Source organism: Ailuropoda melanoleuca, chromosome 12 (genome assembly GCF_002007445.2).
Source record: "Ailuropoda melanoleuca isolate Jingjing chromosome 12, ASM200744v2, whole genome shotgun sequence".
Classification (NCBI taxonomy): domain Eukaryota; kingdom Metazoa; phylum Chordata; class Mammalia; order Carnivora; family Ursidae; genus Ailuropoda; species Ailuropoda melanoleuca.
The window spans coordinates 12,317,974-12,341,057 of NC_048229.1; the positions used below are offsets into that span (position 1 = coordinate 12,317,974).

A 23,084-nucleotide genomic window follows, 5' to 3' on the forward strand; every position below is an offset into this window, starting at 1 on the left:
ATCTGACTGAATACTAGGAGAGAATATAAAGCATGTTTTTGTTTTCAGTTAATAGTCCTATATGCATATACATGGGCTAATCTTCAACATACCATCATGATCTGTTAAAATAATTAAATCTAGTAAAATAAAGCAATGGACCAATGGGTAGAATATGTGTACTATTTGACATACTACCTATACAGAAAAGGGAAATATATCCGTATGCACTTGTGCATATCTGCATAAACTAAACCCTGGAAAGATAAAAAGAAACTGCTGATAGGATTTAACAGTGGGAGAGAAATTGGCTGACTGGGGCAGTGTGAATGGGGAAGAGCCTTACTTTGTTACCTACATCTTTCTGTGCTGTTTAAATTTTACATTATATACATGTATTTACCATTCCAAATAATAAGCTAAATAGGATAAAATAATTCATTAGACACTTCATCTGCTGAAAACATATTCAGATATGTACACTGCAGTGAATAAACACAAGAATAAAAACGCTCTGCTGTGCATATGAGTTATGATACTAAAGACTCATACTCACCCCATCATTTCTTGGGGTAGCTAGGGAGATTCTAAATGCTAGCTAGCCCCTATACAACTTTGTAGTTAAATGAATTTTTATCTTAAATATTTATTTTTAATCAATAATCACTTAGCATTAAATGTGTAACCATTAACCTTATTATTGAAGACAGAATGAAGAACTGAGAGAAATAGGAGTTCTAAAACTAGAAACGCCCATTTTTGAATCCTCCACTTTTTAGCTCTGTAGCTCTCAACTAATCACTTAACCTATCTGGACAGCAATGTTCCTCTTAAGGGCAGAGGTCAACAATGTTAGGCCCAAAGGCAAATCCATTCTGCCACCTATTTTTTGTAATAAAATTTTACTGGAACAATCTATGCTCATTTCCTTATATATTGTATATAGCTGCTTTCACAGTACAATGTCAGAATTGACTAGTTTTGATAGAAACCATACACCCTGCAAAGCTGGAAATACTACCTGGCCCTTCAAAGAAAAAGTTTACCTGCCTTTGCTTAAGAAGTTTAAAATATGGACAAACCACATCTACAATGAAGCTCCACTCCAAGCAGGAAGCAAGTCAAAACTGTTTTCAGAACAGAGTGAAGACATTATCTTTTTCACTCTGATTTTCTCCAAATACAATATGGAGTTTTCCAGAGGCTACATGATGTGTGATGTCACAACAGACTACACGCCTAAGCAGACACGAGAATACAGCTGTTTCCCCTTAAGCTAGACATTAAAAGAGATCACAAAAACAGTGCCACTCTTCTGACTAAATATTTTTTCCTTCTAGAAAATTGTTATTTTAGTTAAAAAAGGGTTATTTATGTGAACATATAATGAACCTATTCTTGTTTTTTTAAGTCGTAAATATTTTAACTTTTCTCAGTTTTAATTCTTTAGAATAAATATTAATAAGTATAACCCATATAAACAAAAGTTCTCTTGGGTGCTCAATGTTTATAGGTGTTTTGAGACCAAAAAGTTCGAGAATCTGTTATACTATATAGCCCTACTGCATCATAGTGGCATGATTAACTGGCTTACCAGAACAGTCTACACTCTTGGCAGGGTTTGGATAAACACAAAGTAGGGAGTCTACCAGGACAATCAATGATATCACCACCATCCAGCAGGCAGTTGAAGGAAAGAAATTTGACAATTCTAATTAGAAGCTCCCCAAGGTATTTAAGAATTTTTATTTAAAACTTTGACATAAGGCCAAAGGAAAACAGCTTGTCCTTTCAATGTCACATAGGGGAAATGACCACCCAAGGATTACCTAGTGCTTTGGTGTCCCAACTGTGTATGTACCAAAGCACCCTGGAAACCTGCAGCAAATTCACAAGGGTGTGCTGAGGTATTTTTAAATTGGCGGGGGAGGGGGGACGGACAAATCAAATCAACATCTGTCTCAGAGACTATGCAAACTACTAGCTCAAGGTAGTCTGCAGTTTCAACATTGAACTGTACTGCATTCCCCACATTAAAATCAAATCTTAATAAAACTGAGTTTTCAGTGGTGACTGCAACATAAAGTAAGATCAGTAGTGGTGTCCCACCTGATTTCAAGATTTGAAAAGTTATACAGTGCCCAAAAGACACACACATCTTATTAATAATTGTGATTATTTAAGAATAAACTTTATTCTTTCAATTTATGTGCATTATTTGGTCAAAAAAGTACTAAGTTGTAGTTACAGAAATATTTGTTAATTTTCTATAAAAACCCAACTACTCAAATGCTCTTTGAACTGGTTTTAACATCTTACCTGTTCCTTCACTAATTAATGAGTTGATTAAAATGTCCGGCATTTGCTCGTTTTATATTTGCATTAGAGTCCCAATTTCGCTTTTTCATAAATTTTACTGTGATATGCTGAAGTTGTCCTCCAGTATCTCTAGAAATAACCCTATTTTTTAAAAAAGCTAAATTTTAAAGATTTCACTAATTAATCATCAGGTACTATGGAAGGATGTTTGTATAGGAAAACGTAAAGTATCAGAAAAGCTCTATATATACTCTCGTATTCAAATAAAGGATATATCTATGTGTTCAAATACAATTAAACTGCCTTAAAATTCTATATGGTTTCTGTATTTTCCAATTTTTAATAAATATATTCAATCCTTTTGTAATCAGTAAAATACACAACAGGTTTTTTTTAAATGTTTGGAATGATTTATGAACACATTTTTCAAAAAAGCAGTATTAATGAAAGCTTTAAAAAGTGAACCAGTAAAATGGAATTAAATTCCCTCCAAGGAAACATTTTAGTATTATTCATTAAACAGAGGGCGAAGGACAAAGAACAAATGGCCACATTTGTATAATTAGTAACTTTTAGTGCCAGACTATGCCAGTAAACTAAAAATAACAGAGAAAAATTTATTTTACCCTCAACCTCCCACTTATTGTTTTCTATTATTTTTCACCCCATGTCAAACGTTCTCATCCAGATCACTGTTTTCACCTCAAGCTACAGAAGTGATAAATGTGTTTGAGGAGGAAAAAATAGTAAAAACTCACCCCCCCCCTTTGGAACCCTTGTGAGGAATGGTAGGGAAGAAAAGCAAAGTAAAAAGCAAGTGCATAAATAGATTTCTAGATGTGCTGAATGATGTCAAATGAGAAGATCCAAATGAGAAGAAACTTCTGGAGGTACTGGTGGCTTATAAGGAGCTTCCTTCTTTTCTCATCCACACTCAGGGTGACTGCTAGATCCATCTCTGCCTGGGTTGCTTTTCACCTACCCTACCTCCTTTCATTCCCCATAGTTATCTCATCTTACTACTCCAGACAGTTGGTTTGACACTACTTAGAACTCTTTTATATGTAAAATATCAAAAATAGACTACCACATTTGTAGTGAACCTTTATAGTCCAAAGGCCTCTTTCTAACTACACATGCACCTGAGACCAAAATCAAACCTATGAACATGCTTGCTGTAAAGGGGTGAATTTTATGGAAGTTCTATCATCTGCTTTTAATGCATGTTTTATATAAAATAACTTCAATGTTTATAAACGATATCAAACGATCTGAAAGAGGAAAAATAACATGATAAACAATACTTTGAATTACAATCATTTGATTTTGAAAAGTGGATCTGTTTCATTTATAATATAATAAATAGCATACAAAGTGCCATGAGAACCTAGGACAAAATTTACTGAACAGGCTTTAAATGACTGATTCGTGTATTCATTCGTTTCACAGTTTACGTTATCTCATTTAATCCTCGAAATGACCTGTATAAAGAGTATGTCACTGTTACTACCTTTATTATTATTCCTACTCAGAGTTTAGAAAGCAAAACACAAGATATAATGAGTGGACCATTTTGACTATGTACATTAAGAGCATAATTAGAGTAGGAGTAATAATAAGGCCTTAAATTTCCGTCACTTATTTCCAAAGGAGCAGTCTACTGGGTGGTAGATTCAGCCCCATTACTAATACTTATAATAATGTATAAGTCACACATACAAAAAGTTCTAATTCGTGAGGTCACAAGTTATAGTTCTTAATGCTTACACTGTGGGTCAGAACAAGCGGCTCCTGCTCACCTACTTCACCTACCTGGGGTCAGCCCAGCCTGAGCTCCAACATGACACCTCTGTAACCTGAGCTATTTCTGAAACTGTCTGACTGGTTCAAAGGAACTACTGCATTTACCCTTAAAGAAATCAGATATACAAGGTACCAGCACCCCAACTGAAGGCTTCTTCATGATGTACTCAGAAGAATTAAAAGAGCTTTGAAATTTGGAAAGCTTAGTTTACAGAAAATCAAAGCACAAATACAGAATTCTTTGTTCTACAGCATCTCCAGAACATACCGGCATTGTACTTCAAACGCTGAGCTGCATTCTAATGCACCAGTAATATCCTTCAATGGAAGATTCCTCTGGTCTGAAATGTACTTAACAAATATTTTATTGAATTTTCACTAGGTATTTGTAGCACTATGTGCTTCTAAGGGTTGGGGGTAAAGAGGAGGCTTTGCCAGTATTAAAGTAATGTCCTTTAGTAACTTACCTTTTTGAACCCACAAAACATGTTTAACATGATTAAGGAATAAGGAAAGACAGTGTGTATTCAATTAAATATGTGATTATAGTCTGTGTTCCAAGCCAGGTTATAAGTTTTTAAGAGACTGGGTAAACAGAAGGCTGTGGAGATAAAAAGTAAAAGCACATCGTCCCAATTTTTGTTATTTTCACAAAGTGGGTGTTTCAGGGATACCACAATGTCTTTCTCTTTCCATAAGGAACTCTAGTTGAGGGTGATGTTTCTTTTCAATAATGAAATTAAGGCCTAGAAATATTACTTATTCAAGGACACAACAAATCATCAGCAAAACACAGCTGTATTTCAGATATGTGAACCATACTCTGATATAAAGCTTAAATTCTAGACTTTAAAATTATAAATAAAAAACAAAAGATGGGAGGTGGCATGCTACACTGAAACTGATACAATGCTTTTAAGACCACTGAGACGAAGCTTAAAATTCTCCAGCTAGGGGCACATGGGTGGCTCAGTCATTAAGCGTCTGCCTTCGGCTCAGGGCGTGATCCCGGAGTCCTGGGATCCAGCCCCACATGGCTCCTCTGCTGGGAGCCTCTTCTTCCTCTCCCACTCCCCCTGCTGTGTTCCCTCTCTCGCTGGCTGTCTCTCTGCCACATAAATAAATAAAATCTTTAAAAAAAAAATTCTCCAGCTAATATTCCCACTTTCTCTTCAATGAAACTTACCTTCTACATTGTCTTTTGTTGTTTAAATATCTCAGCTGACACAGAAAAAATTTAACCAACTGTCTTCAATCATACATACTAAGGTATTTCTTTGTTTTCTTACATTCTCAGTACCAGGTAACACTGTAAATCCTACTGGTCAATTTCAGTAGTACATACTAATACTTCAAATGCTGGCCACCAATGTTCCTTCTAGGCTCCTCTGTGTACAACCAATTTAGAGAGCCCCCCACCTTCTTTCTATGAGGCATGTTAAAATCTCAAAATGTGTTTAGGCTGCTTCTACTACTAAGAGTTGCAATTCAGAGTACCAATGAAGGACAACATCCAACAGAGTAATGTACGCTTTTTACTAGGGAACACTGCAACTGAAGTTAACTATCCATCTTAAAGGGCCCAACTGCTCAAACTTGAGACTTGAGCAAACCCCTCAATAATAAATAAAACTGAGGAAAAACTCACATAAAATCAGTTATTATAATAATCAAAGTTTGTGACCAATTTATAAAATATAATATTTTAAACAATCAATTAAAAAAAAGATTTTATTTATTTGAGAGACAGAGCAAGAGCATGGGGGGCGGGGTTGAGGGAGAAGGAGAAGCAGACTCTCCACTGAGCAGGGAGCCCAACCTGGGGGCTCCATCCCAGGACCCTGGGATCATGACCTGAACCAAAGGCAGATGTTTAACTGACTGAGCCACCCAGGCACCCCTAAACAATCATCTCTTAAGAATAGTAAAGGGAATCTTTTTTTTTTTTCATGATATAACTTAACATTTTGTTTTGTTAGATGACTTTTAAGACATCCTAGGGCAAACTAAATAGATTTACAACAAAAAAGTATATTCTATTCAATTCAACCAAACCTTCAATACTCTTTGTACTAGAAATTTTAATAGATGTTGAGTAGAATAAAAGAAAAAAAATTATGCACACTGGACACCAAAGTAAGTATGATTCTGTTCTAAAGAATCAATGATGGAATGATATAGGAATGGGGGGAAAAAAAGGAGACTAAATTCTCATTTCCTTAGTACAAATTCAAGTGAAGAATAAAAATCTTTAAAAACAAAACAAAAAAATAAATAAGAACAGAAGTAAAAACATACTCTTGATAAAGTTAGGGGTAAAATCCCAGGGAAAAAAGCAGCTAGAAAACTTGCCTGAGGGGAGCAGCTCAAAGAAGAGAGATCAAAGTTAACTTGATGCCAGGGGAGACAGAAAGGTTGGGAAAAAAAGAACATGCACAAAGAGAAAAGGAGTTTAGACAATGCGAGGAATTGTGAAGGGCAACTGTGACTGGACAAAAAGGCTTCTACTGGGAAGCAGAGATGCCAGATAAAGTGTGGATAACATCCAAAACATAGCTGACACCACATCGTGTTCTTATGTGGGACAGTACCTCACCAAGAGTAGTCTGACAGAAGTTCGTACAGAAACTAACCAAAATTTAAATAAAAAACGTAAAATATTTATTTTAAAAAAAAAAAGTCTATACAGATCAGAGTGATTAGAACCAGGAGAAACCTGAAGTCAAAAGACCCAGACAGGCAGAAGACTGTAACAAGAGACCCAACATTAAGACAAGAAGGAGGTTCCATAATATATAAGTTAGTATTGCATCTTAGCACCCAGAGTTTTCCAAACCCTTAAGCCATAAAAATTAAGCTATAATGCTTCAACCTTACACAACTATTAATAAAACCCTAAATGAAGTACATATTATCATGCTCGACTGATGGGTTCTCAGATACACATTAATACTAAGAACCATACTTAATAAAACCTTTATTTTTATAATATTCTCGAACACTCCAAATATACCAAAGAGGTAAGCCAAATGACTATAAAGTATATTAGGTACTCTCCATTTTTTTCCCTTTGATTCCTTTATATAAAAGGTCAGCAACGGAACTACAATGCAAATAAGTATCATGTTTTAAAACTCATACCAGAATGGAGATGATTTCAATCAGACCTTAAAATATGAAGTAAAAAAAGGTCTTTAAAAACAGAGAAACAGCTCATATTAATATTTTAGGGGTAGAATCAACATACAATATGCCACTTGTCATACAGCTTGTGGCCATTATACATAAACGTTTATAGAAATACTTAATTCACTTAATGCAAATTACATATATCAAAAATATTTGAATAGCAATCTCCTCTCATACAAGAACTACCAGGAATATAAAAAATTGTATTTATCCTTAGCTTTTTTCTAAATAATTACTACCACCTCTTCCACCACTAGTGGCAGCCAACCACCATTAAAACAACAGCCACCGGGTACCTGGGTGGCTCAGCTGGTTGAGTGTTTGACTCTTGATTTCGGTCATGATGGGTCATGATCTCAGGGTCCATCGTGGAATGGAGCCCCACATCAGGCTCCGCGCTCAGTGAGCAGTCAGCTTGTCCTCCTCTCTCTGCTCATCTCTCCACTCACACTCTTTCTCTAATAAATAAATTCTAAAAACAAAAAACAAACCAGCCGCACAGGTTCTGTGCCAGCCACTTTATGATATCTTATTCAGTCCTAAACAATCTCAAAAACAACCTCATTCTACAAAAAAAAAAAAAAAAAAAAAGCAAACCTAGGCTCAGTTGTTTTAAGGAGAGTGAAATTTGCTTATGTAATCTTAACATTTCTAATTACATTTCATTAAAATGATGAAGAGAAGATGTGAGGAAGAAAATTACGTAAAAGCAACAATTTCAAACAGTATTCTTAACCTTCTTTTAAGAAATGAACATTCTTGCCTAAAAGTGAAAGAGAAATGTCCTGAAATCCAACTCTAATCTGTAATGCTTTCCCCCTGCTGCCAACATCCTACACAGATGCCACAGTCACAACATTTTACTGAGAGCACTCATCACACCTTTCCAGGAAAGGACCCATTTGGTCCTTTCTTTAGTTTGGTAACCTCCTGGACTTCCCTTTCTCTTACTGTCCCTGTCCCATTTCTCATCCTACCTCTTTCCCTGAAGGAAATTAACAAGGACTATTTAGGAACACTTTTGTAAAGCTTTAAAAGTACTCGGGACAAGGTTTTATATAAATGTCAATTTAAAAAAGAAATAATAAAGAACTTTCATGCCTTTATATTTTTAAAAATATGTTTAGTGCTTATAAATTTGGGGGAAGAGACTATAAATGTTAATACTTTTAAAACAGAAAAAATACAAAAGCCATTAATTAATAAATTGGGAACAATTTACAACACTCAAATATTGGAATCACCCATAAAATAGGTGTCATTTCATTAACTAATTATAATATTAAAATCTAAGTCTCCTACAAGGTGATTCAGGCCCACGTGCTAAGCCATCCAATTTTTAACAAACAATCAAATCTAAGTGAAGCACAAATAACAGCAGGGTAACTAAGGATTGTGAAGTTTTATGTCCTAAAATATTCATTAGGTTCTATTTCAGGTAGTAACAAAGTAGCTCCCTCCAAACCAACACATCTCTCCCTGCAAAAAAATAACCAAACTTCTGAAGAAAATATTAAAATCTGCTAAAAAATAAATGTTACTAAATAATAAAGTTACTAAATACAGGCAAGAACTTAGAGAGCAGACAAGAGTCTACACTTGAAAGGAAGGAATGGCACTGTGTGAGCTTTCCCTTTCTTTAAAAAAAAAAAAGTTTTCAACAAGAGTGCAGATTGAACCACATGGATTGACTGACTCTGATAGAAATTCCACCTCCAATCTTACAGGCTTTGAAGAACCAGAGGACTGAGTTCAAAGAGACCAAGCAGCTAAAAACAAGAAAGGAAAGCCTGAAAAGAAGACAGTTGAGAGAAAATTCTGACCAAATCTCTGTTAGACCCCCTGAATTATGTGCAGCTAAGACTACAACAGTGGTTTCTCAACCAGGGGCAATTTGGCCTCCCAAGGGACATCTGGCAATATCTGGAGACATTCTGGGTTGTCACAACTGAAGGAGGAAGGCACTACTGGCATTGCGCAAGTGGAGGCCAGGGATGCTGCTAGGCACCCTCCCGTGCATAGGACAGTATCCACAACAATCATCTGGCCCACAATGCCAACAATGCTGAGGTTGATGAAACCTTACACTAAAAGAAGTAAAAAGATTTCAACTGCTACCCACCACAGGTGAGACAGGAGCTTGGAGTCTGAGTTCTGATAAAGTTTACTGCTTTAAAACAAAACAAAAAAACTAAACTAAATCAACATTCTTCAGAGAAATAAAACAGAATCCAGAGTCTTTATATTATTTATAATGCCCACAATATCATTCAAAATTATTCAACAGATGAAGATACAACAAAATCTAACCCATAATGAAGACAAAAGATAACCAATGGATATAATCCAGATATTGTATTTAGTACCCAAGATTTTATAGTAATTATTTTAATTTTGCTTACAGACATAAAGGAAAATGTGCTCATAGTGAATTAACAAAATAGGAAATCTCAGCTGATAAGTGGAAGAGAAGAGATCCAGTGGAAATTGTAGAACTGAAAATTACATATCAAAAATAAAATATACATTCACCAATTATTTTTACTTTTAGAGCTTCTTTCAAAATCTGTCTTGTGCCTATGTTACAATGATTTTCACTAAATCTTGACTATAATTATATTAAAAACTAAATGGAGGTGTAAAGCATGAGATCTTCTAAATAATTTAAATCTGATATTAGAAAAACAATGGTTAATATCTTTTAAAATAACCTAGGTACCAGAGATATATGGTATATACAACAAGAAATTATAAATAGTTATCAGGATTCTTCTATTTTTGAGCCATTCTGGAGAACTAATTTATACTTAGTGTGGCTGATTTTTCCAACTTACAATTAAGAAATGTCCCCCCATCTCCTTTATGGGCAGCCTACAAAGTCATTTTATAAATAAAAACACAAACATATAGATGTGTACATTTTTTAAAAACATAGTTAATATAATAAAAGCAGGAGCAGTCATCTCCCATAGACATGTTTGTTTATAACTTGCCATAAAAATTTCCCACATGCTATTGATAAGCTATGAGAAATGATGAGTAGAAATGACCTTCCAGGCACATATATTTTATACTTTTCTAAACTCTAAGACACCAGCAAAGTAGCTTAAATTAAGCTATTTTACAAAGCAGGAGATACATAAGCATTCAATTTAAAATGTAGTTTATGCTGCTCTCCCTGCTTGCACTTCCTCCCTCTCTTTCTCTCTAACAAATAAAAACTTAAAAAAAAAAACTTAAAAAAAAATAAAATTCATCTTATTTCCAGAACAATCACTTTCATTAATCTATAAGAATTAGGTATTTGGAAAACCACAATACACTTCTATAGTGCTTAGATTCACCAAAGTTTGTATGAAGAGAGAAACTTACTAAAAACAACATCCTAAACGAGGCCAGAGGTAGGAGCAAATTGAACACACTTCCTTTATGCTGCCAAAAGGTTAATCATTTGAACCTCCATTCATTCATGTCCTGACCCTTAGTTGACTTTTTTTCCTAAGAAAGGAAGTGGCATTTAACCAGGACATCTTAAACAAAGGTAAAATAGGTGGTCAGCTATGTTATAAAACTAAAACAACAGCTCAAATTAACTCCCCCTTGGTACTTAAAATGTCCTCTCCTCTCTTCCTAATCTGATTACAAAGAGCATTGCTGAAATTAACCACCCCCCCAACCCACCTAACCGCACCCCCGCCCCAGCCAAAATCAAATCCCTTGGATTGGTAAATAGAGGAGTCACTTTCTTCTTACAACAAAACCAAACACATCCAAAACAATATGCTCCCGGTGGTAAAGAAAGGAAGAAGGAAAGACGTGTATATATGCATATATACATACACACACATACATGCACATGCACACACACACACATACAGGGAAAGAAAGAAGGAAAGATAGATACATAGGCAGGCAGGCAAACTGACTAATTCGGGGCATGCCTGGATTCTACAGTTCCCCTAAAATCAGAGAATCTGAAAACTGAAAGACCTTTTGGAAATAACCCTGCTAAAAGTAAGTCCCACAAGGTCAAATAGTTAATGGAAGATCATCCATATCTCTGGATGGATGGTCTAGTGAACACGGAGAGCTTTGTTTCCAGCTTAGTTTCAATCCACTAGCAGGAATGAAAAAGGGAATTACAGCAACGATATTCATCCAAACTCCCTAGTACATTAAAAAACAAAGTATATATTTTACTGTAAGGTGTTTAAAAGCCTTCTTGGAAGCAGGCAGTATATATTGAAACACATTTTATTTTAAACTACGAAAGTCAATTATTACTGCTGAGGATGTAGGTTTTGACTGTATTCTCCTTTAGAGTACTAATAGAACAAAAAAAAATTTTTAAATGGTGGTAATTCTGTTTTGGTTATTAAGGAAAAAGGAAAGAAAGAAAAACAAAGTAAAAGAGCTACCTGGACAGCATATAGTTAACCACCATCACCTCTGGTTGAACTGCTCTCTCAATTTAACATCCTTCTCTATGCAATGTTTGTGAACAAAACAGAGTGCATGGTACATGAAAGACACTTTTTAAAACCACAGACAGTTATCACTGAGTTTTATCATAGGCTCTTCTTTTTTTTTTTTTTTTAAAGGCTTAAAACGTATTTTAATAAGTTGATGCTGTATTACTGCTCCATTTCTCAGAAAAACTCCAAAGATATCAGGGACAAATCAAACATGGTACACCAATTAAAAAAAAAAAATGCACAGCATAACTACCTAAGATAGGCAAGGCTAAGAGCTACTGTCCGACCTTCAGCATACAGCAACCCTGCTCCCAAGATTGTACTAGGCCTATCAAGAAAAGCTGTGAACAGCAACATCAATCATGGGCTCTTCTTAAATGCTTCTCTCCTCCCTTCCCAGATGCAGCAGTTTTTCCCTTTGCAGCTAGTTGTAACAAATATAGAAAGAACCCTATAATTCAGTATCTTCATTTCAACCCCCATTTATAACTCAAACTACTGTAACCTCAAATTCACAACTCCACTGAAACTGCTCAAAGTACATCGTCACCCTGACTACGTAAGTGCCGAGGCTATCCATCCTTTCAATATGTATTTTACAGGGCCTGTGTGACAGACACAGAGAATCATGAAACTTTAACAATCCATGGTTTTGGTGACACCAACCCTCCTGGCTCTCATTTCTCATTTACCTTTCTTAGTCTCCTTATGTATTCCTCTTTCTCTACCCACCTGCAAATGCCAATGAACCTCAAGACTCTACCCACATCCCTCTTCTCACTTTGCACACAGTTCTCAAATATATTCAAGTGACAAAATACACAGTATCTTCTGCTATATCTTATCAGATAAACCAAAATGACTACAATGACTACATGCTTTACAGATTAAAAAAAAAAAGGCTGTGAAACTATGTGTGATTAGATAAGCCCATATTTTTCCATTAATATTCTTTTATGGATTTCCCATCAGCCAGCCTCATTACCAGACACATGGCAAAAGGCACCACCTGTAAAAAGTAAATTAGTGATAAAAACTGAAAAAAATAATCACCAATGATCATTATTTTTCTGGACACTAAGAAGAGATTCCCTTTACCTTTCACAATGCAAGCACTTGTTCACATGTCTCTTATACTCTAGATGAGGGATTCCTTTTCCCTGCCTTTTCATCTATGCACCTCTGGATGGAAACATTGATAACTGGGCCATCATAAGAAAAGTACAGGAAAGAGGAGGACAGGAAGATGCCTGAGAAGTAAAATGGGAGGCAGGGAAGGTAGTGGTGAGGAAAGAGAAGGCAGGGAAGCTTTAAAGTGCTTTTAAATATTCTCCTACAACAAAGTACTTCATCTTGTTATAAAAAATTCATTTTTTTTTTTTTTTGCTATTAAAACCAAAAGGTAAGGGCATTTCTTGAATATATAGTGTGAAAACATAAAGAAATTAAAGAAGTAATCTCTGGCTTAAAAAGTAGAAAAAACACCCAGATAAAACAACACAAAAGCAGTCAAAATTATATACTCCCAATTGTGTATGAGCTCCCATACATGCATATCTTCCAGCAGCACATACAAAAGTAATTAGAATATTTAAAAGTATATAAGGCTATTTGTAGTACCATCCAAGAGCAGGTAGTTTTGTCCATGAGGAAGAAACAGCTGAGCAATTCAGAAAATGCACTAGCAAGTATATATTTGTGTTAATTCAACTACTGTACACCTAATACCAGAAAAAAATCAAATGTCTGATCTGTTACTGGGAGCGATCAATTATTTTACTAAGATTAGCATTCAAAAAATAAAATGTATAAACTTCAAATTCTGCAGTAATCAAATACGGGCTGACACCAGACTAGACAGAAAGAATCTCCATGAATAATTTCTAAATTATTTTAAAGGAATACATTTCTCACTGTTTTTTTTTTTTTAAGATTTTATTTATTTGAGAGAGAGAGAGAACACAAGAGGGGGAGTAGGGACAGAGGGAAAGGGAGAAGCAGACTCCCCACGGAGCAGGGAGCCCAACTCTGGGCTTGACCCCAGGACCCTGAAATCAGGACTGAGCCAAAGGCAGATGCTTAACCAACTGAGGCACCAAGGTGCCCCTTCACTAGTTTGTCTTTAAGCATATCCTGGAAGGAAAAGTTTTTTTCAAGTTCAACAGACTTTAGAAACCCAGAAACTTTGTATGTTTGATGTTAGTTGTGACGATTCTTTAGGAGAAAGTCACAGTTTTCCTACTTATTAAATTCCTAAGGATATGAGTAACAAAAGATGTGTTACTATAAAGAAAAAGACAATATGAATAAATTTCTTTTATCTTCTTGGACCTGCCTATTCAAATTTTTATATATATGACATATAATAATTTTTCTAAAATTACCCTGACCATGATATCATATCAAACATGAAGAACCCTTTTACAGCCCATCAACAAACGATTTAGTTTTGCTATCAATACAGAGAGAAATTACAGCTCAGGAAATCACACGCTGTTAATCCACTAGGTGAAACTATTCATCAATATATTAATTTGTCAACACTATTAGAATTATTTTACCTACATAAAATACACTTTGTTAAATCATATTTTTATTCTATTGAACAAAAGTATCTATATGCTAGACCTACTTAATTTTATACTTAGAACTCTACTCTTTAAAGTATATTTCTCTTATTTGTATCTAATGGCATCAAATAAGAGCATACCTAAAAATACAAATTTGTACATAAAATTTTTTTAGCACTTTTGCTTTTTTGCAACTTAAGTATAAACTAGCCACATAAATTACCTCATTTAATCTTCACAATAACCCTTTAAGGTAGTAATTACTATCATCAACTCAATTACAGCCAAAAACAAAGTTCAGCTCACAAAAACTAAACAACTTGTCCAAAAGCTTATATAACTTCTAAAGAGAGGCATGAGATGCGATCCCCAATCTTCTAAATCCAAATGTCCTCGTCAGCATCACTCTGTCTATCCAAAATGATTTGACCACTAAGATCCTGTTTCAGCATCCAACAAGAGGCTCTATTTTCCATTCAGAGAATAAAAGTGGGGAAAAAGCACTATACCTAACAATGTTTTATTACAGCAAATACCAACTTTTTAAAAAAGATTTTATTTATTCATTTGAAAGAGAGAGAGCATGTATGGGATGGGGGAGGGGGGAACAGTGAGCATGGAGCCCAACGCGCCAATGCAGGGCTCCATCCCATCTCGGGACCAGGAGATCATCACCTGAGCCAAAGGCAGACGCTTAACTATCTGAGCTACTCAGGCGCCCCAGCTAATGCCAACTTTTAAATTGAATGTTTGGTTTAAAAATTTGCCAACTGTTAACAATACCTCCTATAATGATTTTTTCAAGATCATTAACATTTCTACACTACAATAAGATGAAGCTCTACATTCAACCATGAGTATAAAATCTAAAAACAATGAAATAATTCAATTACAATGTTCAGAAATCAAAAGCCTCCCAGTTACAAATCAAATATCTAAATATACTACAAGTATTATTTACATCTGGTTTGCTAAAGTTAGGAAGACTACTGGGATGTAAATCCCATTGCAAAGATATATAGACATTATATAAAATAGATTTGGTAACTATATTTGACTTCAAACATTGGTTTTTACTACTAAAATACTAAGTGCTACTCTTTCAATCCCTATGTTATTTCCAAATTTCCCCTTCATCCCCAAATTGCTGTGAAATCATCATACAAATACCTATACCTACTATTCAAAAGTTTTAGGACTGGCTCTGATAGTTCACCATCAGTGACCAGCATAAGAACATACACCAAACATGGAGAGGCGCACAGGAATGAATGGGAAAGATCATGGTGCGAAAGCAACTCCATATATAACCATTCACTTATCAACATAAAAGCTCAAACCTGAAACACCAGGTCAGCCCACCTGAACCCCAAACCAGTTACAAAAAATCTACATCTTCTGTAAATTTAAGGAAACACTAAGATTAATTACGTCCATGGAACAAATGCATTAGTCAGACCAAATCAATATAAATAAAGGGAAAAAATTCCTCTCCATCAAAGCATATGTAAACAAAATCAAACTTTTACACACCCATACACACCAGTACTCTTTAAAAGTTTTATTATCCTTTTCAGGCAAACTCTGTTATACAAAATACCTATTTCCTATTTAAATATATTTTTTCGTAAATCCTAAAGTATTTGGAATGTACTAAAAAAGGGAAATATTTTAAAGAAGTTCATGGTGATTTGGCAAAACAACAACAACAACAAAAACCCAGCCTCTAATTTATCTGATTTGAAAAAGGAAAACCCGATTTTCATAAATTAGGCTTGGTTAATGAGATTCCACAACCACTTCATCAAAGCTTTAAGACATACAGATTGGAGAGAAGGCTGCTAATGCTAATTAAATCACCGGTAGGAACAAGAAAGTTAAGAAAGTAAAGGTTTCAAAAGAGGCAGGAGCTGCCAGCCAAAATTGTGGCAAACTACCTAAAAAGATCTAACCTTACAGCTACCATGTAAAGCTCCAAGAGCTCTTATCTGCAGCCAGAAGCTGGAATCCTCAGCTTGGGGCAAGTTCACACACAATAAAATAGAATTGAGATTGTGTGCACTCCTCTTCAGAAATGAAATAATCACCCATCAACTTATGACTCCAATTAAGTATATGCTGTGTTCAGAGGTAAGTGGAGTAAATATTTGGCTTTGAAGGCTCTGGTGTTTGATCCTGGTTTGACTGATCTAAAATTCCATGCTCGCTTAGTATAAAGGACTGCCTTTAAAGCCATGCATACAATAAATGATGGCTAAAACTTTAGGATTGTTTAGAAAAGTAATTCACAGTCCTAGTTTGAGAATTCTCAAAGAAGTATTCACTGACTTTTAAGGGGCATCAATCAATTCTATAAAAATTATCACCATCTGAATTCAGTTGACTATTTTTAAAGTTACTCCATGTAACTAACACTTCAAGGAAAAAGGATAAAAAAAGGGACAATGAAAATAACAAAACAGAATATTTTAATTCTAAATAGTGTGGGAAGAAGGGGCTTAGACATGGGTTACTGATAATCTTTCTAATCCAATTTCCAATATTCCACAAAAATTTAATAATAAAATATTTAACAAATTGTGATCCAGCAATCTATTTCAATACATCTAAATTACTAAGATTATTAGAAAATAAATAAATAAGCTGCTTCCCCCACCCACCTCTTCCCAAAACACAGTTGTGGTCAAGCAAAAGGAACGAAAACTAAAAGCGTAAGACTCACCTTTTGTTGACTGGTTTTTCATCCTTTTCATAGGGTCGGACAAACCACTTCCCAATCCTAACGAAGTTCTTATCCATTAGGCACCTATAATAATTACACCAAGAATTATATTTATAGTTTCAATAACAAATTAGCAAGTCATTTAATCAAATAATCACAGATGAGATATGCTATTGAAAATAAAAACATCACTAATTAAACTGTCAAAATGTTTTATCACTTTAAATTCTTACGTTATAAAATGCTGAAAGAACTTTCTGACTTTGGGTGTAAATTTTTATTATGCATTATTCTTGCACAAGGAAAAAATTATGCACAATTGGTGGATGTATTCCTGAAATGTCTTCAACTTCTGAATTACTTAAAATCCAAGCACACTTCTGCATTATTTCAATTCTTGGGTCATCAAGAATGTTGGGGATACCATCAGCATTCCTTAAGAGCACCTCAGAGGTATTCTTCCTAGCCACTGATGCTCATTTTGCAAGTCGTAATGCTGACTTTCTGGCTTGGCATGTGACATGCAATGCTGTTGCAGAGACTTCAGAAACAGAAACACTGTAAGCCTCTTCTACTTAGGTATTTTCTTTTATAGATGTGGTGAAACACATGGCTATGGCTTTGCAGGAAACAAGGAACTGCAGCCATTTCTTTAACAGAGATTACCGGCTTCCCTCGTATCTAAGTTGTGCCTCACTTCTCTTCCATGCTGTATTATGTACATTCTGTTTCGATGTCAAATTATAGGGTAATCTTTTCAAAGACATGTTAAATGGCAATTGAACTCAACTCATATAATACCAAAAATGCACACAATTCAACTGAAGTGACAACAATATAGACAGCTATGACCAAGTTCACTTGTGTGCAGGCAGATGACAGCTATATCATAACTGCCATCTGGCCAATTCCAAGATGCCATCATTTTAAGGAGTATCCCTGATTTTTAAAATATAAAAATGTAGGAGAAAATGTACATTTTGAAATTGATGAAATACAGTAATCCTTAACATTATTCAATGAAATGACACATATTTTGTAAGAAAACCTGTCAGAAAGTTGGATGTAATTCTTCTATCCACCAGTAAAAGAGCTATACAGCAATTCTTTATTCAATATTCAGGCAATTCTGCAGTGGCTTTTGCCTCTGTAATTTCCATACCATCAAGGAGGACGGAAGCAATTCAAGCCTTCACCCAACTCATTACAGGTTAGATGGGTTAGTAAATGACAATAGTTTCTGCTGGCCACAATGTAAATCCCTGTGGGCAGAGCCAATCTGGAGCACTGCTGCACCAAAAAATCACTGGCTTCAACTGCTTTTATTTTGAAATAGAATTTCTACAACAATTTTCCTTGTTCACAATGTAGAAAATGATTTTTTAAAGCAACCCAATCTGTCTTACTAAGATTATAAATTAACTTGCTTTTACAGTTAAAGACCATGTTGACTCTGTTAAAGTTAGAATAGGAAATGTGGAATACCCAATTAGGTGGAAGTACTCAAGAAGCAAAATTGAAAAAGTATCTCCACAGTTTATACCCTAGCTCAGAGACTTAACTGTATTCATCAGGCAGGCAGGTAGGCAGGCAGGATGGACGGATGGATGGAAAGACAGGTCCACTGAAAAACTCTAGTGTTTGGTAACAGATTACTTCCTCCAATACTACTACCAATAACGACCACTAGAATCACTACTACCACCACCACATTTATGACCAAGTGCAGTATAGCATTTAATTATTGTAAAGTCTACTATGAGACAGATGTTACATGCCAATTTGTATACATGAAGAAGCTAAGGCACAGTGAGAATGTCACCTACAGAAAGTCACACAACTAACTGACAGCAGAGTGGGGAGTAAGCCCAGATCTGTATCTGATCACAAGCCCAGAACATTTAACTATTACCATACACTGATTCTCATGCTGTCACATTTTGCAATTCCTTCCTCATTTTCAAAGTCCAGATACATCCTATAATTGATGAGCCTATTTAATGTTTTTTATTCTCTAAGAGCTGTTATTAAGTTGAAGGTGTTCTTATACAAAATCACATAAAAACTAAACATGGTCTTCTACTGACACATATCCTCACTTAATAAGTACCACTTTAAATAAAGTATTCATACTCTCATATATGTCTTGAAGGTCAGAATTCAAAAGAATAACATAAAAAACAACATGAATTTATGGTTTATGCACAGGAAAAAACAAGGCTTTAGATAGTAATAATATAAAAGAAAAACAGATAAAATATCTCTGACTAAAGAAGACGAAGTGTAACGTTTGTTTTAAAACCCTTGCCCTTCTATGAAATAAAAGCCATGAACTCTATTTGTTGACTTCAAACAAACAAGGGGTTGGGGGTAAAGGAGCAGCACATAGCCAAGACCACTCAAGTACAAAGGCAAAAGGCAAAAAGCTAATGAAAATCCTGAGAGTCTCACTCTGACTCTCTGTGCTAACAAATCTCCCGGAATTCCCACTACAAATCCTACTTCATCAGGCAATGTTAAAAAAGGTTATCGTCACTAATAACACAAAACAGCCATGGAAACTACTGAACCTTGAACCTGAAACTATCTGGTTCCAAATGATAGTCATAAATAACTCCGTGATTTTCAATTGCTAATCAGTTTCTATGTGATCAGTGATTTTCGATACAATGAAACAGAAACATCAGAACACAAAATTGCCACAGGTGACATAAAGCTGATTCTTCAACAATGCAAGGGTTAGGGGCTCCAACCCCCATGCAGTTGAAAATCCACGTGTAACTTTGATTCCCCAAAAATTTAAGTACTAATAGCCTACAGTTGACCAGAAGCCTTACCAATAACATAAATAGATTAACACATATTCTGTGTTTTGTGTTATATACCATATTCTAACAATAAAGCAAGCTAGACAAATGAAAACATTATTAAGAAAATCATAAGGAAGAGGAAATACATTTATAGTACTTTATTTACCCCCCCCCCAAAAAAAAACAGGTGTAGGTGGACCTGAAGAGTTCAAACCACGTTGTTCAAGGGTCAACTGCAGTATTTTTACTCTTTTAAGTACTGGATTTGCAACTGGTTTATCTCCAGAGGGAACAATCTCAAATGTCATGTTCAGCACTGATCTGGCAGAGAGTTAGCAAAGTTATCAAGTTCCTCAGAGAAGGCTGGGACAAAATTAGTGAGGTCACTGAGCACTGTGGCCCTGACCCCCAAACCAAGAGAGAATTAGTTTCTCAGTTAGATGGGTGAGTATGAGGATGAAGTTTCTTTTCACTCAAGAAATAGGTAAAAAGAACTCAGCAACTATCAGTATCAATTTTTACACTCTTTAATCTCCCTAGTCTCAACTATACTTAATGAAAAAAACAAACTTCACTCAATTTCTCTCTCTCTTTCTCTCTCTCTCTCTCTCACACACACACACACACACAGAGAGAGAGAGAGAGAGAGAAACAGAGAGAGAGATACATGGATGCTCCAAGACTAATATGGAAAGTACTTCCATCTGGTGTTTTATACTTCAGGTTATGGGAGGAAATAAGAGAGAAGGGGTGTGTCTTTGCTGAGAAAGACACTTCTATAACCTGACTGGCACCTGGGATTATGCTGGCTCAAGAGCAGATGTATACTGAAGGACTAAGCCCTTGGTTCTCAATCATTTTTGAGTCATGATTCTACAGTATAAGTAAATCTAATGAAAGTTATTATAGACTTCTGTCAAGTAAATAAAATCTTAAAATAGTAATAATTTTTTTTAAAAATGGCCACTTGGGTGGCTCAGTCAGTTAAATGGCTGCCTTCAGCTCCGGTCATGATCCCAGGGTCCTGGACTGGAGCCAGGCATGGGGCTCCCAGCTGGGTAGGGAGCCTGCTTCTCCCTCTCCCTGCCCCTCCCCATTTGTGAGCACAAGCGTGCATGCTCTCTCTCACACACTCTCTCTCTCTAATAAATGAAGTCTTAAAAAATAGTAATTTTTAAAAGTTATTATAGACTATTTCTCCTGAAAAATGCATGGAAGAGCAAAACATGCATATAAATTCCACAGGGTTGGTGAACGCTCTGAAGCAGATCCCAGAGTCAGAACTTCCATATAAAATACTACCACAGATACTACTAACCCTGCTTTGGCCTGGAATCCCTCTCTTATCCCACTTTACCCCATCCTCCTCTCATTTAATTCTGTTCATCTTTCTTGTCCCAGATCAGCCAGCACAGCACTCTAATATCTACAAATCAGCACTTTTATCACCAAGTTGTAATGATTCATTTCTATGGCTCTTTTTTTTTTTTTTCTCCAAGAAACTATGAGAAATCTGGGGGCAGACACAGTACCTATCTTATTTACTGGCAATATTCAACAAATATTTAAATGCCTATTATGTAATACGCTTTATGTTCTGCTCTGTACTAGTAGGTGCTCAATAAATATCTGACAAATGAATGCTATACACTAAGGCATGTTTTCCTATTCACAACATAATAGTGCTATTCTTCATGTTTGCAACCACTAATCATGGGCAGCCTCACACTATTATTTGAATTTTCTTGTGTGTATATGTTCCCGGCTAGTGAGAGACACTCGATGCTGGGAGGAAAAATAAAAGCTACGTATTTCACTTTTTTTTTATACCCCACCAGCTCTCACTCCACACTAAAATCATAGTTGACACTCAACATGTAGGGAATCACATAGATGCTTAAAAAAATATAAATCACAAAGATAGGAAGACTAGCACAACTGTCCATATACTTTAATTACACTAGAAGAACAGAATTAAATCTTTTTAAGAGAGATAATTCTAAAGTATAAAAACTAAATAACATCAGAAATTTAATTTCTCCTTTTTATATTCTATAAACTTTTATTATTTTTAAGGGACAAAATTTATATTTAACTTGACAAATATAACGTATCAGACACTTCATCTACCAAGAATTGCTTCAAATCAACATTGTAAATAGCACCAAGAATGTCAGTTAACCCTAGTTGTTCACTCTGTAACCCCAGTCATTATTATTGAGATTTCCAAAATTACCTTACTATTAAGATATGACATAATTGAGTAAAGTAGTATAATAGTATCTTGCAAGGTCACAATGTGATTCCAGATTTATAAAATGTTCTTTAAGCAATAATTCTAGGGAAGTATTTCTCTTTAGAAAATAATACCCAGCCCCCTACTACCTCCCAAAAATCATTGTTTCAAGAAGAAAACAGCTGCTGAAAAATGAAAATGAAATCAGGTTGTGTGTCTGTTATGTGCATGTGTATATGTGTACACACGCAAACACGTTTCCGGGTCATGCCATACGACTCTAAATCATCAACTACAAGACCGTGCCTCCAAAAAGTTGGCAAATCTCAATCTCTAATCCCAAAATCATGGCAGACCTGGTGTAAGATTACAAGTGCCACAGCAGCAGCCACAGCCTCGTTCATCAAACTATTTCCCAGATGGGACCGTTTGGAGGTTTAGAAGGGAGCCACCGCCGGCTCTGGGTCCTTCTGTGCACCTCAAATTATACAGGTGTGACAGTTTTCAAAGATTAAAAAGTCCAAGGACAGTGTTTCTCTATCACACCCTGAATCAAAGTACACTTTAGTGTTATTATCTGGTTACGGAGCTGCTCAGATAGAATAAACCTCATATAATTTCCTAACAGAAGTTCCTCACCAGGATCAAAGCCTCTAACTTACCACTCCAATCTATATCAAATAAACATGCAAAAAAGTCTCCTTCCTAAAAACTAATCTCCTTCCTAGAAATTTCTCCCAATTCCCAACCAAATAAAAGAAAGTCCTGTAACTTAAAAGCTGAAGAAATCTTTTTCAACTGATCCCTTCTATCTTCATTATTTTGGGTTCCTACTGTGCCCTAGCAGATGCTACCTCGTCTGGCCAAGCAAACACTATCATTTCCATCCTTTCCAAAATCTCTGTAAGGTTAGGCATTTTTGTAGGGCTACCCTCACCTTTAAACATCCATTCTAATGTTGTTCCAAAGAACCTCTCCTCT

General features: G+C 35.4%; 1 protein-coding gene across 1 annotated transcript in view; it reads right to left on the reverse strand.

Moving 5' to 3' along the window:
• Positions 1-23,084, reverse strand: part of MED13L (mediator complex subunit 13L) — a 288,476-nt gene that overhangs the window by 110,527 nt on the left and 154,865 nt on the right. The window contains 1 exon segment of the mRNA XM_034638836.1: positions 17,058-17,141. Within this exon segment, the coding sequence (XP_034494727.1) occupies positions 17,058-17,141 (84 nt within the window).